The sequence below is a fragment of the Cervus canadensis genome, chromosome 22 (genome assembly GCF_019320065.1).
Source record: "Cervus canadensis isolate Bull #8, Minnesota chromosome 22, ASM1932006v1, whole genome shotgun sequence".
In the NCBI taxonomy this organism is placed as follows: Eukaryota; Metazoa; Chordata; class Mammalia; order Artiodactyla; family Cervidae; genus Cervus; species Cervus canadensis.
In genome coordinates, this window is record NC_057407.1 from 436,827 (window position 1) to 459,564 (window position 22,738).

The 22,738-nt window shown below is 69.8% G+C and overlaps 1 protein-coding gene across 1 annotated transcript in view; it reads left to right on the plus strand.

Annotated features, from left to right (window-relative positions):
* The first annotated feature begins 436 nt into the window (after window positions 1–436).
* PLXNA1 (plexin A1) overlaps window positions 437–22,738 on the plus strand; it is a 40,152-nt gene continuing 17,850 nt past the window's right edge. The window contains exons 1-15 of the mRNA XM_043442421.1: window positions 437–601; window positions 4,505–5,750; window positions 6,970–7,152; window positions 13,883–14,023; window positions 14,670–14,770; window positions 14,965–15,088; window positions 15,184–15,337; window positions 15,539–15,638; window positions 17,051–17,165; window positions 19,341–19,541; window positions 21,030–21,126; window positions 21,197–21,390; window positions 21,471–21,622; window positions 21,929–22,049; window positions 22,305–22,441. Of these exons, the coding sequence (XP_043298356.1) occupies window positions 4,521–5,750; window positions 6,970–7,152; window positions 13,883–14,023; window positions 14,670–14,770; window positions 14,965–15,088; window positions 15,184–15,337; window positions 15,539–15,638; window positions 17,051–17,165; window positions 19,341–19,541; window positions 21,030–21,126; window positions 21,197–21,390; window positions 21,471–21,622; window positions 21,929–22,049; window positions 22,305–22,441 (3,050 nt within the window). The 5' untranslated portion in view covers window positions 437–601; window positions 4,505–4,520. The remainder of the gene's footprint in view (window positions 602–4,504; window positions 5,751–6,969; window positions 7,153–13,882; window positions 14,024–14,669; window positions 14,771–14,964; window positions 15,089–15,183; window positions 15,338–15,538; window positions 15,639–17,050; window positions 17,166–19,340; window positions 19,542–21,029; window positions 21,127–21,196; window positions 21,391–21,470; window positions 21,623–21,928; window positions 22,050–22,304; window positions 22,442–22,738) is intronic.

The window sequence follows — 22,738 nt, forward strand, 5'->3', positions numbered from 1 at the left end:
GATTGGCGACCCCCGCCCGGCGCGCCCCTGACCTGCCCCGCGACCCCCGCCCGGTGCGGCTCCCGGACCCCACTCGCCGCACCGAGCGCCTCGCTCAAGTCCCCGCACCCATTTCCGCTGGCCTCCTCCCGGGCCGCGCGCCCCGCAGCCCCCTGAGGATCCCGGGCCGAGACCGCCGTTCTGGATCGCGGCCGCATCTGAGTCTGGTTCTGGGGCAGCGGCTGCCGGAGGCGGTGTTGCCCTTTGCAGCGTGCGGTGGGCCCAGGCAGGCGGCGGGGATCGAGCGCCCCCTGGAGGCCGCCTCCGGCCCCGCCCCGCACAGGCCCCGCCCCCGCGCAGGCCCCGCCCCGGCCCGGCCCCCCCCGGGCGGCGCATGCGCGCGGCGCTCCGCGGGCGCCGAGAGCGAGGCCGGTCCGCATCCGCGCGCCTGGCGCCCCATTCATGCTGGGCAGCGGCGGCGGCCACGCAGCGGAGCCCGGGCGCGGCGGCCTCGGCCTGGGCGGCCTGCGCGGCTTCGGCGGCCCCGCGGCGGGGCAGGGGCGGGCGGCGGCGCGGGCGGCAAGCGGCGATGGCGGGCGGCGGGCGCGCCCCGGGGCAGCCTGTGAGTAGGGGCTCAACTTTCCCCGCGGCGGGGCGGGCGGGGGTCCTGCGATGGTCCAGCGGGGGTCCGGGCTCCGGGCGGCCCCGGGCCGGCCTCCTCGCGGCTGCAGCCGAGCGGCGGGCAGGGGGCACGCGGGGCGGGGGGCGCTGCGGCGCGCGTGTCCGCGCCCCCGCGTGTCCCTGCGGCTGCCGCCTGGTTCACGCGTGTCCGGGCGCGGCCGCGGCGCCGGCACTGAGCCCGCGCGTCCCCGCCCGGCCGGGATGGGACCCTGCCCTACGAGCTCGCGGGCCGCGCCGCCTCCTCCGAGCCGGGCGGGAGAAAGTTCGCTGCAGCGCTGCCGGGAGGGCCCTTCGGCCGGCCCGGGTCGGCGGAGCGCGCTGGACGTCCGGCGCCGGCAGGCCCGCGGGGTCGGAGTGGGCGCCGGTCCGCCCAGGCCCGCAGGCCCGCGCGGGCTGGGAGGGGCGGTGCGCCAGCCGCGCGCCCGGCCTTCTCGCCGCCCCGCGCGGGGCCTCTCCAGGGTCAGTCGCTTCCCGTGGCCGCTCCGAGGGCTCCTGCGCGTCCCTGGGCCTGGTGGGCGGCGGGGCTGGCGGTCGCGGGGCGCGATCGGGCGGTTTCGGGGAGGGGATTGCGACTCCGGGGACCCACGCCCGTTCCGAGACCACAGGGCCAGCCCAGGAAGGGGGCGAGAGGAGCTCTGGCGGCCGTCTAGGGCCCGGAGCTGCCCCTGGTTCATCTGTGGGGTGCTGGGGCCACGCCCCTTGAAAGAAAGAGGGGTGTGTGTTGGGGGACGTGGACCGAGCTTTCAGCCCCCGAGCCTGGGATCCGGCGATGCGGCCCTCCGCGCTGCCCCACCTCTTTCCGAGCCGAGGCGGGTTCTCAGGGTCTGCTCGGGGTGGGCAGAGCCTGGCTCCTCGGGCCCTGGGGAGCTCGCCCAGGCAGGTCCCCTGGTGCCCTGTTGACTCGGGGTGTGCAGGGGAGACCGGGTGCTGCGCCAGGGGCTCACTGGGAAGCCAGTGGTTTCTTTCAGGCCTTGCAGCAAGTCGGCCTGGGAAGGGGCCCGGGAGTCCCCGAGTGGGCATTTCAGGTAGAGGAGACGGCGCTGCAGAGGCCTGGCCAGCCCTGGTGTGGCTGAGGTTGTGTGCTTGGGGGTGGGGGACAGATGAGAGCTGTGAACCAAGCTGACTGCCCTTTGCTGGCTCTGCCGTGGTTGGTGTGTTGTAAGCCCCTCCTTATCCCGAGGAACATCTCTGGGTGTGAAATGGGGTTGGGAGGAGAGGATAACTTGGGGGAGCCGGAGACAGGCACTTTTCCTGAGGAGCAGGACTCGAGTGCCCCGGATCCCAGCTCCCTCAGACAGGCCTGGAGGGGAGCAGGCGGCTTGGGACCACCTCCGGGGGCCTGCGTGGGGGAGGTGGGGTGACGGGGCAGCTCTTGGTGCCGGCTGCTGACCGACAAGGCACCCCTGGGCAGGTCGCCGTGTCTTCTCCGTCCCCCATGCCTCAAGCTATCTGAGCCTCGCGAGGGTCCAGATGTGGCTGGGGAGTTGGCCAGTGGGGCGGGGGGAAAGATTGGGGCCATCCCTCTGGGAAGAAGCCTCTGAGGGCCTTTGTTTCTCAGGGCGCGGAGCAGCGGTGGCCGCGGGCCCAGGAGAGAAGCGGGTGGCGCGCTCTCCACGCCCTGGCAGACGGCTGAGCTGGTCCTGTGCGGGCGTGGAGGCCGCCCGGCCGCTCCCTGCCCTGCTCACCTCCCGTCGGCACACCCAGCCCTGTGCCCCTGGCAGCTTCTCCCTCCCAGCCTGGCCCTGATTGGCGCTGCGGGCACCCTCACTGCCCTCTGCGCGTCCAGCAGGTTCCGCCCCGGCCTTTGCTCCTGCTGCCCTGCTCCCGGGGTGCCCCTCCCCCGCTAGCGCCGGGCCTGGTCCTTGACCAGCAGGTGGAAGGGCCTCCCCAGACCCCAGCGCGGGCCCAGAGCTCGCATCTGTCAGGGCTCCCCTCCCCCCGGCTGGCCTGGCCCTCCCCAGCAGCCGCTCTGGAATGAATGCATTTTTTCCTGGGCAGAGCAGAGGCCCGTGGGAGTCCAGGTCTCTGTAGGAGTGTGCACAACTAGCTGGGTGACCTTGGGTCTCTCTGAGCCGTGGGCCCGGTTCCTCGCGGGTAGGGGGAGTCCTCCAGCTCTCTTTAGTGGCCCCTGTGAGGGGGTGGTCTCCAGGCCCCCTTTTCCTGGCTGCAGCCCCCTACCCCTGACTGGTCCTCTGGGAAGCCCTATTGGGGGAGGGGCAGTGGGCCCCCGGCCAGGCTGGAGTTTGGATGGCGCTTCTTCAGCTGGGTCCCTCCTGTTTAATATAAAAAGTAGGGCCCGTAATTGCATTAGGACGTGTATAATTATACGGAGGAGGGGAGAGCCCAGCCCCTGGTAATTGCAGGCCTGCTTTGAACTGATAAACGGTGAGTGATTCATGTTTTCTTTGGAGTTCGCAAGCACTCAGCCCAGGGAGTCCTAAGGAGCCTGTTCTCCGGTTCTGCTCTGCCCTGGGCTCCTGAGCTGGGGCCAGGGGCTGGGTCTCCCTGCTGCCTGGGAGGTCCCTGGCGGAGTAGTTGTTGGGGACATCCGGGCGGGGAGTGAGCGGGTAGCTGACAGCGTGCGGGCAGGGTCCTGCGGCAGCACGGCCTGGTGCCCTTCCTGTGGGGTACTGGCCAGAGCCCCCCCTTCTGGGGGCTCAGCATGCCCCCTCAGGCCCTCACCCATCACCCGCGGGTGCTGACCAGCGGCCCCCTCAGTTCTCCGGGCTCAGCAGCCCTGAGGGGAATAGGGTGTGGGGAGTGAGGTTGGGATGGGGGGGCAGGGCCCAGTCACTCACTCACAAGGGCAGGTCCTGGGCGGGCCTCTGGGGCTCAGGCAGCTCTCGTGCTGGTGGGGACAGTGTCTGGGGACAGCTCGGGCCGCAGACTACAGGGGTGACAGACAGCTGGAGAGCTCGTGGGTGCTGCCCTCAGCCCGCAGATCCAGGGACAGCTGAGGCGGGACCCTGAGCGGGCACCCCGGCCTGCTCGCTGTCACCCGGGAGAGGAGCTTCTTGGTCACCGCTGCACAGACGGGGAGACCCCGGCCGGCGACCCAGTCAACCACGTGGCTGCGGGCCCCAGAGGCTACACGTAACCTGGAGTGTGGCTGCCAGCTGCCGGGCTATGGGGAAATGAGATTGTTTGCGAGGAAACAGGACTGGGGCAGGGTCCGGGGGCCTCCCGCCCGGGGTAGGGACAGCCATTGGCTGGGGGTGGGAGGTGCATGCTGCCCCGCTGCGGCGAACGTCTCAGAGAGGGGGCGGGGCCGGGGTCTCAGAGTGCAGGACTGGGGGCGGGGCCTCAGAGAGCAGGGTTGGGGGCGGGGCCGGGGTGGGGGGCGGGGCCGGGCCGGGGTCTCTGAGATCAGGGCTGGGGGCGTGGCCAGGGCGTGAGGCCCCAGCGTGGCGACGAGGAGACCCGCCTTCTGCAGGGGCCACAGGAGTGTCCTCAAGTACCTGCAAGTAGCACTGTCCAGCCCGCAAGGCTCTCGGGTAGAGAGGCAGTCACCACTGTGGGAGCTTGGAGCCGGGAGTCTTCCTCCCCGGGGGGCATGGGCAGGCTCAGGTCTTGTCGCCCACCTCCTGGTCCTGGGTCCCTCTCTTCTCCTCTGGCCACTCCCGGGCAGCGGTGGAGCTCGCGTGGCCCGCACTGCCTGCTGGGGTGTGGGGCTCAGTATAGCTACTCCCAGGACTCCAGGCGGGGAGGGGCTCTCCCTTGCCCCTCTGGCATCTCCCGGGGGGTTAGGCCGCGCCGCGCCCCACGAGTGGGACATCCCGGCGGAGAATGGGCACTGGGGCTCGGTGATGGCGAAGGTGACGCGCCCTGTCCCTCCTCCCCGCAGGGCTGAGGCTCCCGTGATGCGCGGCCCTGCAGGACCCGAGCGCCTCGGCCCGAGGCCCCGGCGCGTCATGCTGCTGCCACGTCTGAGCCCGCGGGCTCCGCCGCTGCTGCTGATCCTGCTGCTGCTGCTGCTGCGGGGCGCGCCCCGGGCGGTCGGGGGTCCGCAGCCCCCTTTCCGCACCTTCACTGCCAGCGACTGGGCGCTGACCCACCTCGTGGTCCACGAGCAGACGGGGGAGGTGTACGTGGGCGCCGTGAACCGCATCTACAAGCTGTCGGGGAACCTGACGCTGCTGCGGGCGCACGTGACGGGCCCAGTGGAAGACAACGAGAAGTGCTACCCGCCGCCCAGCGTGCAGTCCTGCCCGCACGGCCTAGGCAGCACCGACAACGTCAATAAGCTGCTGCTGCTGGACCAGCCCGCCAACCGCCTGCTGGCCTGCGGCAGCGCGTCACAGGGCATCTGCCAGTTCCTGCGCCTGGACGACCTCTTCAAGCTGGGCGAGCCGCACCACCGCAAGGAACACTACCTGTCGGGCGTGCGCGAGGCGGGCAGCATGGCCGGCGTGCTGATCGCCGGGCCGCCCGGCCAGGCGCAGGCCAAGCTCTTCGTGGGCACTCCCATCGACGGCAAGTCCGAGTACTTCCCCACGCTGTCCAGCCGCCGGCTCATGGCCAACGAGGAGGACGCGGAGATGTTTGGCTTCGTGTACCAGGACGAGTTCGTGTCCTCGCAGCTCAAGATCCCCTCAGACACGCTGTCCAAGTTCCCGGCCTTCGACATCTACTACGTGTACAGCTTCCGCAGTGAGCACTTCGTGTACTACCTCACGCTGCAGCTGGACACGCAGCTGACCTCGCCTGACGCGGCCGGCGAGCACTTCTTCACGTCGAAGATCGTGCGGCTGTGCGTGGACGACCCCAAGTTCTACTCCTACGTCGAGTTCCCCATCGGCTGCGAGCAGGCGGGCGTGGAGTACCGCCTGGTGCAGGATGCCTACCTGAGCCGGCCGGGCCGGGCCCTGGCACACCAGCTGGGCCTGGCCGAGGACGAGGACGTGCTGTTCACCGTGTTCGCGCAGGGCCAGAAGAACCGCGTGAAGCCGCCGAGGGAGTCTGTGCTGTGCCTCTTCACGCTCAGGGCCATCAAGGAGAAGATCAAGGCGCGCATCCAGTCCTGCTACCGCGGCGAGGGCAAGCTCTCACTGCCCTGGCTGCTCAACAAGGAGCTGGGCTGCATCAACTCGGTGAGCACCCCAGCCCGGTGGCTGGGGACACGCCTGTCTCCCAGGCCGGCTCTGCGGCCGTCCTGCCCCTGAGAAAACAGGGTGACGTGACCGTGTCCGTGTGCCCTTGTGGCCATGGCGGAGCCCCGCCCTCGTGCCTGGCACTGTTCTGGGCACTGGCTGGCTGCGTCTTGTCTCTGTTTCACAGACGAGGTCGCTGAGATGTGGGGTGACACGCCCAGGGTACGTGTCCAGTAAGGGGCGAGCTGGGGCCAGACCAGGGTCAGGTGGGCAGTGGGCACCGTCTCCTCTCAGGGTCCCATCTACAGGCTCTGCTCTCTGCGGTCTTGGTGCCTGGCTGTGCACTTCACCTGGGGTGGTGGGAAATTGGGGGGCCGCTCAATGCCCATCTGCTGGCTGCTGTCTATCCTGTCTCTAGGCCCTGATGGGGCCAGCCTGGGGCCAGCTGCTTTTTGAGGAGTGTCTGTTGCCCGCCCCCAGAAAGGACGGTCTTCCATGGGAGACCCCAGACTCGTAGAGGGTGAGGGCTTGTTCAGAGGACCTCAGCGCCTCCACTGCTCGGGACTTGCTGGTGGCCCCGGGAAAGCCTGGCCCCTCTCTGGCCTCGGGTCTTCCCGTCGGGTCTCCTTGGTGCAGCTGCAGACGCCTGGCGGGCGCCTTGCTGAGGTCCTTGTGAGCTCTATGTGCGCCCCCTTCTTGGGCACGGCCCCCATTGCCCCTCCCATCCGTCCTGGGCCCTCCCACCTGGGCCCCCCAGCCAGGATCCTGGACCCCGCCCCGCCCCCGCCTCCCGCAAACCTCAGCCCGGCCTGGAGCCGCCTGACCCCGCCCCCCCGCCCGCCCTGCCCTCCCCGTCGGTTCCGGAACCTGCTCAATCGATTGCTTCCTTCCCCCGCAGACGCCTCCTCTCAGCCTGCCCCTCCCTCTGCCTTTTAGGTGTCACCCCTTGTCCTGTACTGAGTGGGCCACCCCAGATCCCCATGTGTCCCCCGCCGCAGCGGGCGCGGCCGCTCTCTGTGCCCCTGTGGTCGGGGGTGGGGCCTGTGCCTGGTGGGCGTCAGAGGTGCCCTCCAGCCGGGGCTCCTGCTGCTCAAGCAGCTCCCAGGGCCTCGGTTTCCCCACGACCAACGGTAGCTGTGCCGGCTGCCCCCCGCCCGGCACGGCCGCAGCGCCTCCCCGCGGGACGGCCTGGGCCTCACCCGCTCACCTCCCCCTCCAGCCCCTGCAGATTGACGACGACTTCTGCGGGCAGGACTTCAACCAGCCCCTGGGCGGCACGGTCACCATCGAGGGGACGCCCCTATTCGTGGATAAGGATGACGGCCTGACCGCCGTGGCCGCCTACGACTACCGGGGCCGCACGGTGGTGTTCGTGGGCACGCGCAGCGGCCGCATCCGCAAGGTCAGCGCGGGGTCAGCGCCCGGGCGCTGGCACCTATTCGGTGTGTCCTGGTGGGGAGGGGGCCCAGCACCCGTCCAGGGGTCAGAGCTGGGGGCGCCAGCGCCTGCTCCGCATGTCCTGAGGGGAGGGGGCCCCGGTCCCAAGGACCCTCGTCTCCCTGTGCTCCCTGGGCGCCCCTGCGTCCAGCACGTGTTGAGGTCCTGGCTGGGCATCAGGGCCTGGGGGTGGGTCGGGCCTGTGGCAGCTTAGGGCTGACAGGGCCCGTCGGCCTGCAGGCCTGCCCACCCACGGAGGTGACCTCGGAGGAGACCGCGGGGGCGGGGCCGGGGCCGGCGGGGCGGTCCCCCCCTCCCCTCCCCTCCCGCCGATCGGGTGTCGCGGAGGCAGCACTCTGCCCGGAGACACAGGGCCAAGGGCAGGGTGAGGCTGGCGGCCAGCCTGCCCCTGGCTGCAGGGAGCCTGTTGGGGTGCCCCACCGAAGGGGCAGCTCACAGGCTGGCGGGGGCGGGGGCGGGGGCGGGGCAGGGGCAGGAAGGGCCCTCCCTTGTTTCTAGGTTCTGTATTTGGTTCCAGGCTGGGCGGGGCGGGCGTCCTGGGGTGGCAGCGACCTGGGGGTCAGCACTGGCTGGCTGGGTGGGTAGGGGCCTGCCCGGGGAGGGCCAGCTGCCGTGGGGGCAGTTCCCCGGGCCAGAGGGTGGGGGTGCCTGGAGCCTTGAGGGTCGGTGCAGGGGCGTGGCCGGTGGGTGAAATAACAGCTGGCCGAGGCTGCCTGCTGACCCAGCTCGGCCCGCGGGCGCCGGGTGGGGGCTGGGCCCTGACTCTGCTTGCTCAGCCCCGGTGCCCGGCCACGTGCGGTGCCCGCTGGCTCTCCAGCCTCTGGGCAGGGCCCGCCCCCAGCGCCCGCTTCTCCACCCGTGGAAGAGGCCGTGGGCTCTGGGCCCTGGGAGCCGTGCCGAGGGTACCCCGTGCTGGGTGCTGCGGGGTCCTGCCTGTGGCAGTGCGGGGGTGGCAGGCCCGCTCCGTGACCCCCTGTCCTGGCCCGACCTGGGGGGTGAGGCCTCCAGCAGGGCTCTGCCCGCTGCCCCGGGGCTGGGGGAGCAGCGGAGAGGGCCCGCAGACCCCAGGGGGCACCCTGGGGAGCCGTGACTGCTCTCTGCCATGGGAGCCCATCCGGGGTGGGGCTGTGGGAGAAGCTGCAAGGATGCTTTCCTGCAGAGCCCTTGAGCCCATTGCCCAGCAGAAGGCTGGCATCTGGGGCTGGGGGGACCCCTCCTGGGGGCGGCTGAGCTGGTGGGCAGCTGGCCAGGCAGCGACTTCGCCCACAGGCCACCCCGTGAGGCTGGGAGGACGGGTTGGTCCAGTCCTGCCTCCCTCTGCTGTGTACCAGCCTCACCCACTGCCCCTATCCCACTGTGGGAACCTGAGGCCCCGAGGTGGCTCTCAGAGCAGCTCTCAGCGTGGCTGGGCCCCCGTGAGCAGGTCCTGTGTTGGGAGCGAGGAGGTGATCGCTGAGGCCCCCCGTCCGCCCCCGGCCCCCCCCCACCGCCTCCTGGGGCCTGTCGCCTGCTGCGGCCCGGCTGGCCTCGTGTTCCGCGCAGGGCAGACAGCGGCCTTTCTGGGAGTGCGGGGGCCGGGTGCACCCGGGGCTGTGAGTTGGGCTGGTCGGGGGTCTGTTGTGGAGGCATGACCCCTGCGTGCCCCGCGTGGACGGGTGCACACCTTCAGGGGGCCTCTCTCTCGGCCTGACCGCTCCCCGCCACCCGGGGACTGGGGCCACCTGGGCGCAGGGGAAGGGGCTTCTCGTCCCCACACTGGGCCCAGCCTTCCGTCCCAGCGCCTGCAAGCTCCTTGACCTGCAGTTCCCACCTGAGGCCTCCAGCCTCCACCCCCTCGAGGGGCTCTGCTCCCGGCCAGTGCCCGCCTCTTGCTGGCCTGGCCTTCGGTGGCAAATTCCTAATTCCCGCCCCAGACCAGTCCCTCCCGCGTCATCCCAACCCGGCCTGGGGGTGGCAGTGGCTGTGGTCCAGGACCCGACAGCCAGCGGCACCGCTCCCTGCAGGCTCCCAGCTCCCTCCTCTGAGCCTGGGAGGGCCGGGCCTGGGGATTCAGTGCAGGCCTGGCCCCCCCATCTCCCCGCGTTCCCGGAGTCTGGGCCTGGGCACCCCCCCCCCCCGCCTCTGTGCGGCCTGCTGCGCTGAGACGGACCCGCCCCGTCCTCCCCACAGCTGGTCCTTCCTGGGCTTTAAACAGTGACTCGGGGAGCTCTGGGGACACGGCTGGCTCCTGGCCACCTCTGAACGGCGCTGTGTAAAATTGCAGCCGATTAACTGAAGAGCTGCCAAGCGGAGCTGCCGTGGGCTAGCTGGGGTGCCCCTGGGTCCCCGCCCTCCCCGAGCCCCGCCTGCACCTGCGCCCCCCCCGCCCCCTCCTGCTCATCCTCTGGGCACCCTTGGGAATCCTCGAGTCGGCCCGGGTGCCCAAGGCAGGTGGGGGGCCTCTGGCCCTGGACTCCTGCCAGGGGTGCCCCCCGCCCTCCCCAGCCTGCGGTGTGGGCCTGGGGGGACACCTGTCCTCCCGGGGCTGTGGGGCCAGGGCCGGGCAGGGACATGGCCGAGCCCTGCCGCGGGGGTCCTGCAGGGCGGAGGGACCACTGCTGTGTCCCCGGCAGCCCTGGTCGCTGCCCCGCGCCCCCATGGGGCTCCCACTGTGGGCTGCTCAGGGTCTGGGCTGTGGGGACGGGGCCGCTCCTTCCTCTTTTGGGGCCTTGTCTCCAGAAGCTGCTCTTGGAAAGCTGGGTAGCTGTGGGGGGCCCTGCCTCCTGCGTGGGCCGGCAGCCCCTCTCTGGGGCCCCTGTGCAGGCCTCTCGGCCTTGTGCTGACGGTCCCTGAGCATCCGTGGGACCCGCCCTCCTCACAGCCAGGCCTCTGCAGGACGGGGTGCGGGAGGTGTTCTGGCAGCGGGAACGGGGCTCTCAGGTCAGAGGGGCCCTCGCCGTGAGGGAGGGGCTGGGCACGTTCTGCGCACGGCGGACAGATCTCTGGGCATCCTGTGGTGGACAGCGGAGACTGCAAAGGTCTGGCCTGGGGCGCCCAGTGGTTCTGGGAAGTATGGTCACTGCGTCAGCTGCTGTTGCAGGGGGGGTGAAGCAAGGGGGTGGGCGCGGGGCTTGCGGCAAGGATATCTGGCCAGGTGGTCACCGCTGCCTGCCCTGGCATCCCTGGCCGTGGCCCCTGCCTGTGAGAGGAGGCCCAGCAACTTCTGCGGCCCCTGTCCCAGCTCTGTGCAGCCTCCATAGCCGTGGGCAGACTCCGCAGGCAGCTGTCCCCTCCTCCCTGGCAGGGCTCAGCCTCGGGGCCCCCCTCCAAGCACCACCCCCCATCAGGAGCTGTGAAGTTCTTATTCTCAGGCCGGGGAGCAGGTTGTCTGCGGCCAGATGAGGAGACCGAGGGTCAGGGAGGACCACTGCTTCTGTTGGTTGGCCTGTGTGCTGAGAATCGAGGACAGGAAACGTGAGATTTCTGGGGCCCCGGCTCTTGCCTCACCAGGTGTGTCTGGCCCAAGTACATCAGGCCTCCTGCAAGTCATGTTTTAATTACCTAATTACCGCCAAGAGGAAATCACTAATTGCTTTTTCAGTATCAAATTCCTTCTGGCCTTCCTGAGAATGGACCCCGGAAAGGGCCTGGAACCAGCCCCCAGCCAGAGCAGGGGGTGCCGAGGTGGCATGTGATGGATGGGAAGGGTCCAGGAGCGGGCCTGTCGGGGGCCTCAGGCCTGACTGGCAGGGAGGTGGGGGGCAGGGGCCGCTGTCCCCTGGGGGCAGGGAGCAGGCTGGGCTCCTGTGTCTACAGGAGGAGGGTCTCAGCCCTGCAGCCAGCTCCCCTGTCCTCTGCCTGGAGACCAGGAGGGCTCAGTCAGGGCGCTGCCGCTTCACAGCAAGGAATTGGGCTATGTCTTGGGTTGGGCGGGACAGGGCACTTTCCCCTCCTGAGAGGGCCAAGCCGGGCAGCCCCCTGCCTCCGGGCGGCGAGGGCGCGTGCCGGCCTTGGCAAGCAGCCTGCATGGCCCAGACGTCTTCCCCGGGGCCCCCGCCCGCCCTTGGCCTGGAGAATGGACCCTTTGTTGGCTCTGGGCTGGACGGACAGCTGACCTGGCCGGGCCGTCAGCTGCCTGCCCGCAGCCATTGGCCAGGGCCTCATGGCGAGGGGTGTGGGGGCAGTGGCTGGAGCGGCCCCGGGCTGGGGTCCCTGTGCAGGACCCGCGTGTGCTGTGCCCTGGGCTCCGGGGTCCTGTCGGCCGGGAGGTTGGGGCGGGGCCAGCCCATGTGGCCGTCTCCCCGGAGCTCCGCAGGCCTGCTGCCCAAGCGGGTGGCCCTCGGGTGGCAGCTGGAGGCAGGGGTGTGTGTGTCCTGCCGTCCTGCCAGCCGGCTGGCTCCATGCCTGCCCCCACGCCCCTTCTCCCTGGAATGCTCCACTGGCAGCCGGCCACCCCCTCCCCTGCCTTGCCCCAGGTGCAGCCGGCAGTCCCTGCTCCTGGCTTCTCGGGCAGGTCTGGGGACACGGGGCTCCCCTTCCGTGGCCTCAGGGCCTGCCTGGCAACCCTAAAGTCAACCCTGGTGGCTTGCAGGGGCCCCAGGACTGGCAGCCGGCGGGCTGGGCCCCTGCTGAGCCTTACCACAGCGTGGGGGCACCTGCCTCCCTGACCCCCCGCCCCGGTGCCCTGTGCCCTCCAGAAACGGGGGAGCCTCACGTGCGTAAGGGCCAGGGGCTGCCCCTTGCCGGCAGGTGGGTGGCAGACGGCGCCTGGCGGGTGGACAGCTGGACAGGCACGCTCCGGCCGCAGCTGTTGGCAGCCACCTGTTGGAGTCGGTCAGCCCGCGGCTGCGGGCCTGGGGCAGCAGCATTCCGGAACCTGGCTGGCCACGCCCCCCCGACAGCGTGCGCGCCCCAGTGTGGCCTACCTTGCAGTGTCTTCCCTGTCCCCTGGGGTGGGCGCCCCCAGGCCGCACCCACAGCCCGGTGCTCTCTGCCCTGAGCAGGGAGGGTCAGAGTGTCTGCAGGGAGAGCCTGGGGCCCAGCACTGGCCCAGTTCAACACTCTCCCGAGGGGCCCCTGCCCAGGTCCGGGGTGTGGGCAGTCAGGCCAGGACCGGGCAGGCGTCCCCGGGGTCCCGGGGTGGGCGGGGCACCTGCAAAGGGCTCGATGTGGGCCACCTGCGTCCCCGGCGCCCTGCCCTGCCCTGCCCTCCGGCTGGCCGGTCCCCGCCGCCTGGCCGTGGTCCAGCCTGGGCCTGTCGGCCTGGCTGGCTGGCTCTGGGGGTTTGCTGTGGGGCCTCCTCACCCGGGTGCCGCCTGCTGGGTCGTTTAGTCCCAGTGACTGTGGGGCGGGGGGAGGTGCCCATCCCCCCTGCACTGGGGGTAGGGAGTGGGGGGACCCTGAGGGGGTGGGGGGACGCTGAGGGGGTAGGGGGGACGCTGAGGAGGTGCGGATGACTCTCAGGGGCGGGGGGGGTACCCTGAGTTGGTGGGGGGGGACGCTGAGGGGCGGGGGATGCTGAGGAGGTGGGGCTGACTCTGAGGGGCGGGGGTGGGTACCCTGAGGGGTTGGGGGGGGGGGACACTGGGAAGGGGCACCGAGGCAGAGCCTGCACAGTTAGGGCGTGTCTGAGCCGGGCTGGGGCAGGGGGTGGACTCCTGGCCTCCTCAGCCTGGGGCTGACTTGGGGGTCCCCTCCAGGCCCAGCCTGGGGGACAGAGGCTGGTCTGCTGTGGCCTCCCCGGCCCCCCCAGGCTGTTTGGGCAGCTCTAGGCCCAGTCCGGCCCCCCCCACCCCCGCACCGCCCAGCTGGACTAGCCTCTTCCGGGTCTGGTTTGACTTAAGCCCGCCTGCCTGGCGGGGCGGCAGCTGAGCGGATGTGGGGGGGGCCGTGGGCCCTCAGGAATGCGGCACCCCCACCCCGTCCCTCCCTCCCTTCCCCCTGCCCTATGGCCTCCGCCCGGGGACACCCGCCCCCGTGGGAGCTGGCCTGAGCCAGGGGCGTCTGCTGGCCAGTCAGGCCCTCCCCGCCGCACCCTGCAAGTGAGGGGCAGGGACCGGGGCTTCCGGGGCGCGGTGGAGGTGGGCCTGGGGCCCCACGCGGCCTGGGGGGAGCCTCCAGCCTCGAGCCAGCCCCATGGGCTGGACCGAGCCGGCAGGACGCTGCCCCACGGGTCCCTTCTCTGGAAAGCCCCCTGGGTCTCGCCGTTAATTAAATACATTTGTTTGGTAAAAGCAGCTAAAAATACTTGCAGCGTCTGGAGCTGCAGGGAAGAGCTGGCTGATCAGCGCCCGGCTCGTCCGGGGTTAGGCTACCTTTCAGCGCTGGCGCCATGCCTGCCCTCCTGCCTTCCAGCGGGGGTGCCCCCCTCAGAGTAGCCCCTCACTCAGCCTCCCGCCCGCGGGGGGGTTGCCCTGTATCTGCGCCCCATGTGCCTCCGCCCCTCTGCACAAATAGCCCTTTCTCTGTCCCGCTGCCCCCGCCTGAGCTGTGGCCGTGCGGCTCGAGACGGGGGCGGGTGTTGGGCAGTGATCATCCTGTCCCTGGGGACCCCCACACCTGGGCTGTGGTCCGCATCGCTTGATGAAGTTGAGCTGGGCGCAGTGGTCCTGCCAGGTTCCTCTGGGTGGGGCTGGGGCAGGAAGACTCCCCCGACACACACACACACACACACAGCGTGGGTCTCGTTCCCACAGATCCTGGTGGACCTCTCGAACCCCGGCGGCCGGCCGGCGCTGGCCTATGAGAGCGTGGTGGCCCAGGAGGGCAGCCCCATCCTGCGTGACCTGGTACTCAGCCCTGACCGCCGGTACCTGTATGCCATGACAGAGAAGCAGGTGGGTGTCCCGGGAGCTGGGGGGCTCACCAGCCTGCCGGACCCCCTCCCTGACCGACTGGGCACCCCTGGGGACAAACGCCTGATGGATGCCTCCAGGCCGGGGGGCTGTGTTGGATGGGGAGCGTCCGGGGCCCCAGGCCCCTGGTCCTGGCCTGGCCAGCTCCTCCAGGCCGCGTGCTTGCTGTGCTGCTTCTGCCCAGCCTGCCTGGAGCCCGCTGCTGCCCTCTGCCCCGCCTGCTGACCCCTGGCAGCGGGAGCGGCAGGTGAGGCCAGGCCTCTGTCCCTCCTGGCGGCTGCCTCCTCCTTTGCCCCCCAGCCCTGGCCCTGGCCGTCGGGTGACTTAGTCACTCTGCCTTGGGAGCCGCCAAGGTGGGGGTGAGCACCCGCCCACCTCCTGGCTGAGGACTGGGGCCCGTGGCTCCCTTGGGAATGTCGGGGCGCAGCAGGGCAGGAGGGACTGTCTGACTCCCGGGATGGACAGAGCCGTCTCCCGGGCCCGCTGCTGTCTGCAGAGAGGCAGGTCTGTGTGGCCTGACTCGGGCGGGACCAGGGTGACCCTCGAGGGGACCAGGCGGAAGAAGGGCCCGAGACGGGGGCTCCTGGGGCCCAGAGGGCGGGGACTGACATCCAGGCTCCTCTGCCAGGTGACACGGGTGCCTGTGGAGAGCTGCGTGCAGTACACGTCGTGTGAGCTGTGCCTGGGGTCCCGGGACCCCCACTGTGGCTGGTGTGTCCTGCATAGCATGTGAGTCTGGCCCAGGTGGCCTCGCAGAGTCTGGAGGCCCCGGCCTGGTGCTAGCTCCCCTGGGTCCAGTTGGGGGCGGTGGGCGTCCCGTGAGCTGCCGAGTGACGGAGGCACAGCGGCCCTGGTCAGGATGGGGTGTGGGGTGGCCTGGGGCTCCTCTGGCCTCCCGCCCGAGCCCATGCCCCTGCCCACAGTTGCTCCCGCCAGGACGCCTGCGAACGGGCCACAGAGCCCCAGCGCTTCGCCGCGGACCTGCTGCAGTGCGTGCAGCTGAGTGTGCAGCCTCGCAACGTGTCTGTGACCACGTCTGAGGTCCCGGTGAGTGCCCGCGGGCGGCTGGGGCCCAGGGGGGAGCAGGGCCCAGGGTGGGCGGGGGTCCCCCAGGCTGCTCACCCTGCTCCCCCCCCGCCCAGCTCGTGCTGCAGGCCTGGAACGTGCCCGACCTCTCGGCTGGCGTCAACTGCTCCTTCGAGGACTTCGTCGAGTCCGAGGGCGTCCTGGAGGGTGGCCGGATCCACTGCCGCACCCCCTCCGCCCGGGAGGTGGCACCCATCACGCGGGGCCAGGGTGAGGCCACGGGGCCCTCCCGTCGGGGTGGGGGGGGGACGGTGGTCAAAGCAGGATGGCAGGGGAAAGACTGCAGCCAGGCCCCGCCCACTGGGGTGGGTGCTGGGCCCCTGGTGGAGGGGAGGGTCCTCGGCAAGGCCCTGCCCTGGCTCCTGGGGCCGGCGTGGGGCTCTGGTGACCCGGCCTGTGCTGCACATGTAGGAGACCAGCGGGTGGTCAAGCTCTACCTGAAGTCCAAGGAGACGGGCAAGAAGTTCGCGTCCGTGGACTTCGTCTTCTACAACTGCAGCGTCCACCAGTCGTGAGTGCCCCACCCCCTGTGCGGCTTCGCTCAGGCCCGAGGCCGGGCGGTCTGGGGCAGCGGGGGTGTGATGCTATGTTTCATCCCGTGTGCAATGGGCACTGGAGTGAGGCAGGACGCTGGGGTCACTGCTGCTTTGTCCGGGCAGGAGACGGCCGGCCAGGGGTGGGCACTCAAGACCTGCCGCCTGGGGGCAGAAGGGTCTGTCCCCCCACACCCCCACCCCCGCTGGGTCATGGCTGGCAGGCACGGGCGCTTTCCTGGGGCTCTGGTCCCCTGTGAGCACGCCAGCTTCAGAGGAAGGGCGGGAGACGCTGAGGGCCTGACTGTGTGTCCCCCTGGATCTGGGCACATGGGGCGGGTGCCCAGCCTGGGCAGGGTCAGCCTTGAGCCGAGGCCCCGGGTTTTCAGTTGTGTCTCTGTGGACCGACCGGCAGGCTGACGCCCATCTGGCAGCTCATGGGCGCCCGAGTGGGTGTTGCTCCCCGACCGAGGTCCAGCCTCCTCGTGTTGGGGCGGGGGCTGCATTCCAGAGGCTGGGAGGGGGCGAGGCTCTGTGTGGAGGCTGGGCCACGCGCTCCGCAGAGCTGCAGGTGAGGGGTGCAGGGTGGGGATCTGTGGTCCGTCCAGGCCGCCGCCCAGCGAGCCTTATCCAGTCAGGGAGCCGACTTCTACCGGGGCTGTCCCGCCTACGCTTAAATCTTAGTTTATTATGAAGAGGTGGAATTTAAGACATGCTTCTCAGGATGTCCCTGGTAGTTGGGTGGTTAGGACTCCACACTCTTAATGCAGGGGCCTGGGCTCGGTCCCTGGTTGGGGAACTAGACCCTGCATGCTGCCACGGAAAGACCCCGTGTGGTGCGGCTGAGACCAGGTGTGGCCGGGTGATGGGTAATTGAGAGAAGCCTCTAGTAGTCGCTCCGTTGTGTCAGACTCTCTGTGACCCTGTGGACTGTAGCCCACCAGGCTCCTCTGTCCATAGGGTTCTCCAGGCAACAGTACTGGAGTGGGTTGCCATGCCCTCCTCCAGGGGGTCTTCCTGACCCAGGGATCACTTTCGGGTCTCCTACGTTGCAGGCAGATTCTTTACTGAGCCACCAGGGAAGCCCTAAAACCATATATTTAAAAAAAAAAAAAAACATAAAAACAAAATACACAAGAATGTGCTTCTCAGCTGCACTAAATGCATTTTCAATGTTGATGGTCGAGTGCCCTGGCGCCGACTTCAGAGGGTCCTGTCCTTGAGAGGGTCTGTCCGGCGACACCGGTGTAGGTGGTCAGGCCGTGGGGTGCGGAGCCCCGGCGTGCAGCAGGTGGCTCTGGGCGGTACAGGGCAGCCCCTGTGGAGGCCCCGGGGCGCAGCCCGGGTGGGGGGGTCGCAGGCCCCGCCTCACCGCCCACGTCTCCTGCAGCTGCCTGTCCTGCGTCAGCGGCTCCTTCCCTTGCCACTGGTGCAAGTACCGCCACGTGTGCACGCACAACGCCGCCGACTGCTCCTTCCTGGAGGGCCGTGTCAACGTGTCTGAGGTACGGGGCCGCGGGTCGGGGTGCCGTGGAGCTGTGTGCGGGGTGCTGGCCAGAGGGCTGTCCTGGCCTGGGACCGTCACTGGTGGCGTTGGCTGGTGGTCACCGCTTGGGGGCTGCACGCCGAAGGCATGTCCGGGCCATCTGTCCAGCGTGCTGATGGGGGGAGGGCTTCCACGTGGACGGAACCGGCTGGGCCGAGGTGCAGGCGTCCGGTGGTTTCCAGAGTCGCCATGAGGCTGCGTGGTCCTCGATGGTCATCGGGGGTGATAGCTCTGGAGCTGGGCAGAGCCCTGACTTTGTTCCGGGCAGCGGGGCTGGACTTGCCTGGGGAGGAGGAGTCGATGTGGACCCCTCACAGAACCTGCCCTGGCTGCACCCCTCCAGTCCCACCCACCTCGCGGGCCTTGGTTTTTCTACTTCCTGGTGAGGACGCATGTCCAGGACGAGCTGGCACTGGGTGGAATGAGCCGAGAGCAGGCAGGCACACGGGGCGACGGGCAGGTGGACGCCCCAGGTGTGTGGCCTGCCCTGGGGGCCGCCAGCGGGCCGAGCCAGCTGGCGGTGGCCGCAGAATGGATGTGTGAGGTGGGGGCCCGGTCCTCACGGGCCAGCCCTGGTTGCACTGCCTGTCTGAGCTGATCTCGCAGAGGGTGCCCCCCGGGGGTCCCCCAGCACAGCATCTTTCTGGGCCTCGGCCGTGGACGCAGAGCAGCCAGGATAGACCCTGCTCGAGCCGGGCGGGGGCGATCGGGGTCAAGGGGCCTGTCGAGGGTGGGCTGACTTCAGGAACGCCCCCCTCAGCTGGTCCCAGGTCACGTGGGGCGGTCCCTAAGGAGTGTGATGTTTCCACGCCTGTCACCCTGTCAGGTTTGGCTTCCAGGGTGACCCTTCTCCCCTCAGCACGTGCTCACTCCGTGGGGGCCTGGGTCCCAGCCCCCCCAGCGCCTTCCTGCCCGCGATGATGACTCAGGGTCCCTGCACTCCTGCGTCTGCTCGGTCGCCTTCAAGGGGGCCACCGGCGCACAGTGGGGTGGGGCGGCCTGGCGGGGGTCTCGTGTGGAGCCCCTGACGCAGGGCCGCCCTGCTGTGGGAGCGGCCCCCACTCAGCCTTCGAAGCAGCGGGCGTGGGGGGTTTCCCACCAGGGTCATGTGCCCCGCCCACACCTGTAACCCTGGTGCCCTCGCCCGCAGGCTGGAGGGCCATCGTCCGGACGCTCCCTCGGTCTGTGTGAGCGGACCGGCAGCAGCAGTCGTGGCCCCTCATTCTCATGTCGGCCAGGACGGGGCGGGGGAGGGCGCATGTCCACACCGCTCATCTGCTCCTGGCCTGGCCTCAGCCGCTCAAGGGAGTCGGGCTGGGCCTGAGCCGACCCCTCTCTGGGGCCAGGGTCCCAAGGTGCCAAGGCCACAGTGAGGCTCTGGCCTGATGGGGGCAGGTCTGTGCCCTGAGACCCCCGGGGACAGCAGCGCTCACCCCGAGGGTGAGGTAGGGGATGGTGGGAGCGGGGCTCTGGGCGGGGGCAGCGGGGGTCCTGGGCTGGGGGCTGGGCACTGCTGGCCACTGCCGTGGGGCTGCAGCCTGAGCTCTACACGCAGCCCGTGTGCCGGCCAGTGCCCGCGTGCAGGTGGCCCCTGGGGCACCTGCTCCCTCAGTGCCCACAGGGGCCCCGGGAACCTCTGCAGAGCCAGCCCGGCCGCCTCCGGAGCTGCCTGTGGGGCATGGGGACGGCAGCCTGTTTTCAGTGTCTCTATTTAAAGCACCTTCTGTGGGGCTCCCATGGGCCGGCTCCGGCTCCTCCACGGCCGCTTCAGTCCTGCTGCAAGCAAGCTGGGCCGTTGCATCAGTTATTGCTGCTGAAACGCTGGCCCTGGGGGCTGGGCTGTTTTTCTGCCCGCTCGGAATATTTTTACCTACTCCCCCGGCCCCTGGCGGAGAGCTTGTGCCTGATTCTGCCTCAGGGGCCTGTCAGCTGCTCCCACTGGGGCCCCTCTGGTGGGGTTCCCAGGGGCGGGCCTGCCCAGGTTGCTCTGTGCCATCCGGAACCCGGGCCTGGCTGGCTGGCCCCGGCATCACCAGCGTGCCTGTGTGTGGGGTGGGCGTGCGATGCTAGATAGGGCCCCGTGCAGCCGCCCTCTGCCTCCAGCCCAGCCTCAGCTGCAGTCTCATCCCCCCAGGACTGCCCGCAGATCCTGCCCTCCACCCAGATCTACGTGCCGGTGGGCGTGGTGAAGCCCATCACCCTGACCGCCCGAAACCTGCCGCAGCCGCAGTCAGGCCAGCGGGGTTATGAGTGCCTGTTCCACCTCCCTGGGGGCCCGGCCCGCGTCGGCGCCGTGCGCTTCAACAGCTCCAGCCTGCAGTGCCAGAACTCCTCGGTGAGCGCGCTCGGCACCAGGGCGCCCGCCGGGACCCTGTGCTGTGGGTTTCTGCTTACGGGGGCGCCCTGGGCCCCCCCCAGGCCACGGCAGCACCTTAGCTGGGAGGGCCCAGGTGAGCAGGGGCCACTCCCAGAGCCACCCTGACGCTTGGAGGGAGCCCGTCTGTCTCAGACGTAGGTGAGGGGCCTGGGTGGGCTCAGAGCACGAGAGGTGTCCTTGGGGGCCGAGGTTAGGGGGACAGCGCCAGCTCCTTTGAGGTGTCCTGGGTCAGGACGCGGCCGCCCACCCTTGGAGCCTCATGTCTGACAGGGTGACCTTCCGAAGGCCTTGGATTGCATCCCGTGAGTTTAGTGATGGCAGGGTCTGCAGAGCTAGAACGTTGTGGTGGGAGAGGGGAGAAGGCTGAGTTGGTGGTCCTGAGGTGGCAGGCTTCGGTCTTCCATCTGTTCAGGAGGGCAGTGGGCCTCCGAGCACGGGTCAAAGCCCTGAGTGGTGGGTGGGTGCCTCTGGGTCATCTGCCAGGCCCCCGGAAGCTAGGGGAGAGGCATGAAGTCAGAGGTCAGGCTCCATTCCTCTTGACTCTGTTCTGGCCGGGTGGGCCTGGGGCCCAGGGATCAGCACAATCTCAGGGTAGATTGGCCCTCGGCCAGCACCTAGGGTCCAAGCGCCTGCCTGCCTGGCCAGTCCCATTTTATGTCCACCTCCTTGGCTACTGTGGGCCCCGCCCTCCGCCTGCCTCTCACTCTGCCTACCCTTCCTCCTTGTGCCTCCCCAAGGCTGCTGTCTCTCTTCTCCCCATCCCCGGGCCCCTGTCACCTCTGTCCACCCCGCCCCCTCCTCCCGCCAGGCCCACATTTGTCTTTCCTGCAGCCCCGTGTGAAGGGAAAGGAAAGCATCAGGGAGTTTGATAGGATCCAATTACATTCCTGCAGATAAGATGATGATGAATTGCCCTGGGATGGAACGCAAGTCTTCAACTGAGAAAGTGGGACACAGCTGGGCTCCTTGGGAGGGCTGTGTCCCTAAGCCCAGCCCAGCCTGGGGGCGGTGGGGGGGGGGCAACCCTCACAGGGGATGCATATGTCACACTCAGGGCAGTCCCAGGGGAGGGCTTGTTGCGCCCGCCTGGAGATGAGGAGGCGTCCTGACATGTGCCCAAGGGAGTGCGGGGGAATCCTGGAGTCCTGGTGGGGGTCACCCTGGAGGCTGTGATCCTGTGGCTGCTGGAGGGCGAGGGCAGCAGCCACCTGTGTGCAGAGGAGCAGCTGGATGGGGGCAGACACTTGGGCCCTCGGCTGGCCTGGGCGGGGGTGTGGTGGGGATGGACGCAGGGAGGGGCAGGGTGGGGGGAACGTCGGCATCTGGGTGCAGATTGGCCCCCAGACACCACCCTGCCGAGCCTGCCACCAGTGGCTGGTGCCAGAGGTGGCCACGGGGGACACGCAGGCCTGGCCGCGCAGCCTGACCCTCTTCCTGCCGCCGCAGTACTCCTACGAGGGCAACGACGTCAGCGACCTGCCTGTGAACCTGTCCGTGGTGTGGAACGGCCACTTCGTCATCGACAACCCCCAGAATATCCAAGGTGAGCCGGGTGGGGGGCAGCCTTGGGGGCCAGGCCCGCGGGCGGCCGCTGACCCCCGTCCTCCCCGCAGCCCACCTGTACAAGTGTCCCGCCCTGCGGGAGAGCTGCGGCCTCTGCCTCAAGGCCGACCCTCGCTTCGAGTGTGGCTGGTGCGTGGCCGAGCGCCGCTGCTCCCTGCGTCCCCACTGCCCTGCGGACTCACCTGCGGAATGGATGCATGCCCGCCACGGCAGCAGCCGCTGCGCAGACCCCAAGATCCTCAAGGTAGGCGCGCCCCCAGGCCTGCAGGGCAGAGGGGGTCTCCGGCACCCGGCCATCGCCCCAGCTGTCCCCTCTTCCCACAGCTGTCCCCTGAGACGGGCCCGCGGCAAGGCGGCACGCGGCTCACCATCACAGGGGAGAACCTGGGGCTGCGCTTCGAGGACGTGCGGCTGGGCGTGCGCGTGGGCAAGGTGCTGTGCAGCCCGGTAGAGAGCGAGTACATCAGCGCAGAGCAGTGAGTGGGGCGGAGCCTGCGGGGCCAGGGGGGCGGGGGGGGGGGCAGAGTGGGCGGGGTCTGTATGGGCGGGCTGGACCTGTGTGGGCCAGGCCAGAGGGGGGGTGGGGCCAGAGAGGGGGTGGGGCCAGAGTGGGCGGGGCCTGTGTGGGTGGGGTGGGGGCAAGGTGCTGTGCAGCCCAGTGGATAGTATATTAGCGTCTAGCAGTGAGTGGGACGGGTCCTGTGGGACAGGGCCCGTGATTGGGCGGGGCCTTGTGGGCGGGGCCAGCGTTGTGGCCGCTGAGGACCCCCGCGTCCCCGCAGGATCGTTTGTGAAATTGGGGATGCCAGCACCGTGCGGGCCCACGACGCCCTGGTGGAAGTGTGCGTGCGGGACTGCTCCCCTCGCTACCGCGCCCTGTCGCCCAAGCGCTTCACCTTTGTGGTAAGCCCGCCCTCCTGCCCTGCGGCCTCTCCTCCCAGGACCCTGGGGACTAGGGGCCCCCCCAACAAGTCACCCACGGAGGCAACCCGGGGTTCAGGCGACCTCGAGTGATGGCCCCCGCCCTGCGCCGCTCATCTGCAGGGCCTGACTCAGGGGCCGCCTTGCACCTGGGGCCTTGCCTGTGGGCGCCGTCCCAGACCTAGTGCGCACAGACCTGGGCTTCCCGGAGCCCCAGCCCGTCCCTTCTCTCCCCAGACGCCAACCTTCTACCGCGTGAGCCCTGCCCGCGGGCCCCTTTCGGGGGGCACCTGGATTGGCATCGAGGGCAGCCACCTGAACGCGGGCAGCGACGTGGCCGTGTCAGTAGGCGGCCGGCCCTGCTCCTTCTCCTGGTACGTGGGGACCCCAGGCTTGCCCCGCCTGCCCCCGGTGGCAGCTGGTTCAGATGGCTGGGCGCCCCCTCCGTTGCCTGGGAAACAAGGGGGATTGTGGCGAGCCTGGCTGGGGTGATCACTATGGAAACCTAGAGCGGAGACGGTTACCGTGGAGACGGCTCCCTCCAGAGCAGGTGGGCGGGGCCTGGCTTGAGGGACAGCCGGCTGCTGTGCCCTGCCCTGGGCTGATGCCCTCAGAGTACAGCCGTTTAAAGAAATTCTTAAGAGAGAGAAAGGGAACCTTAACAAAAGCCG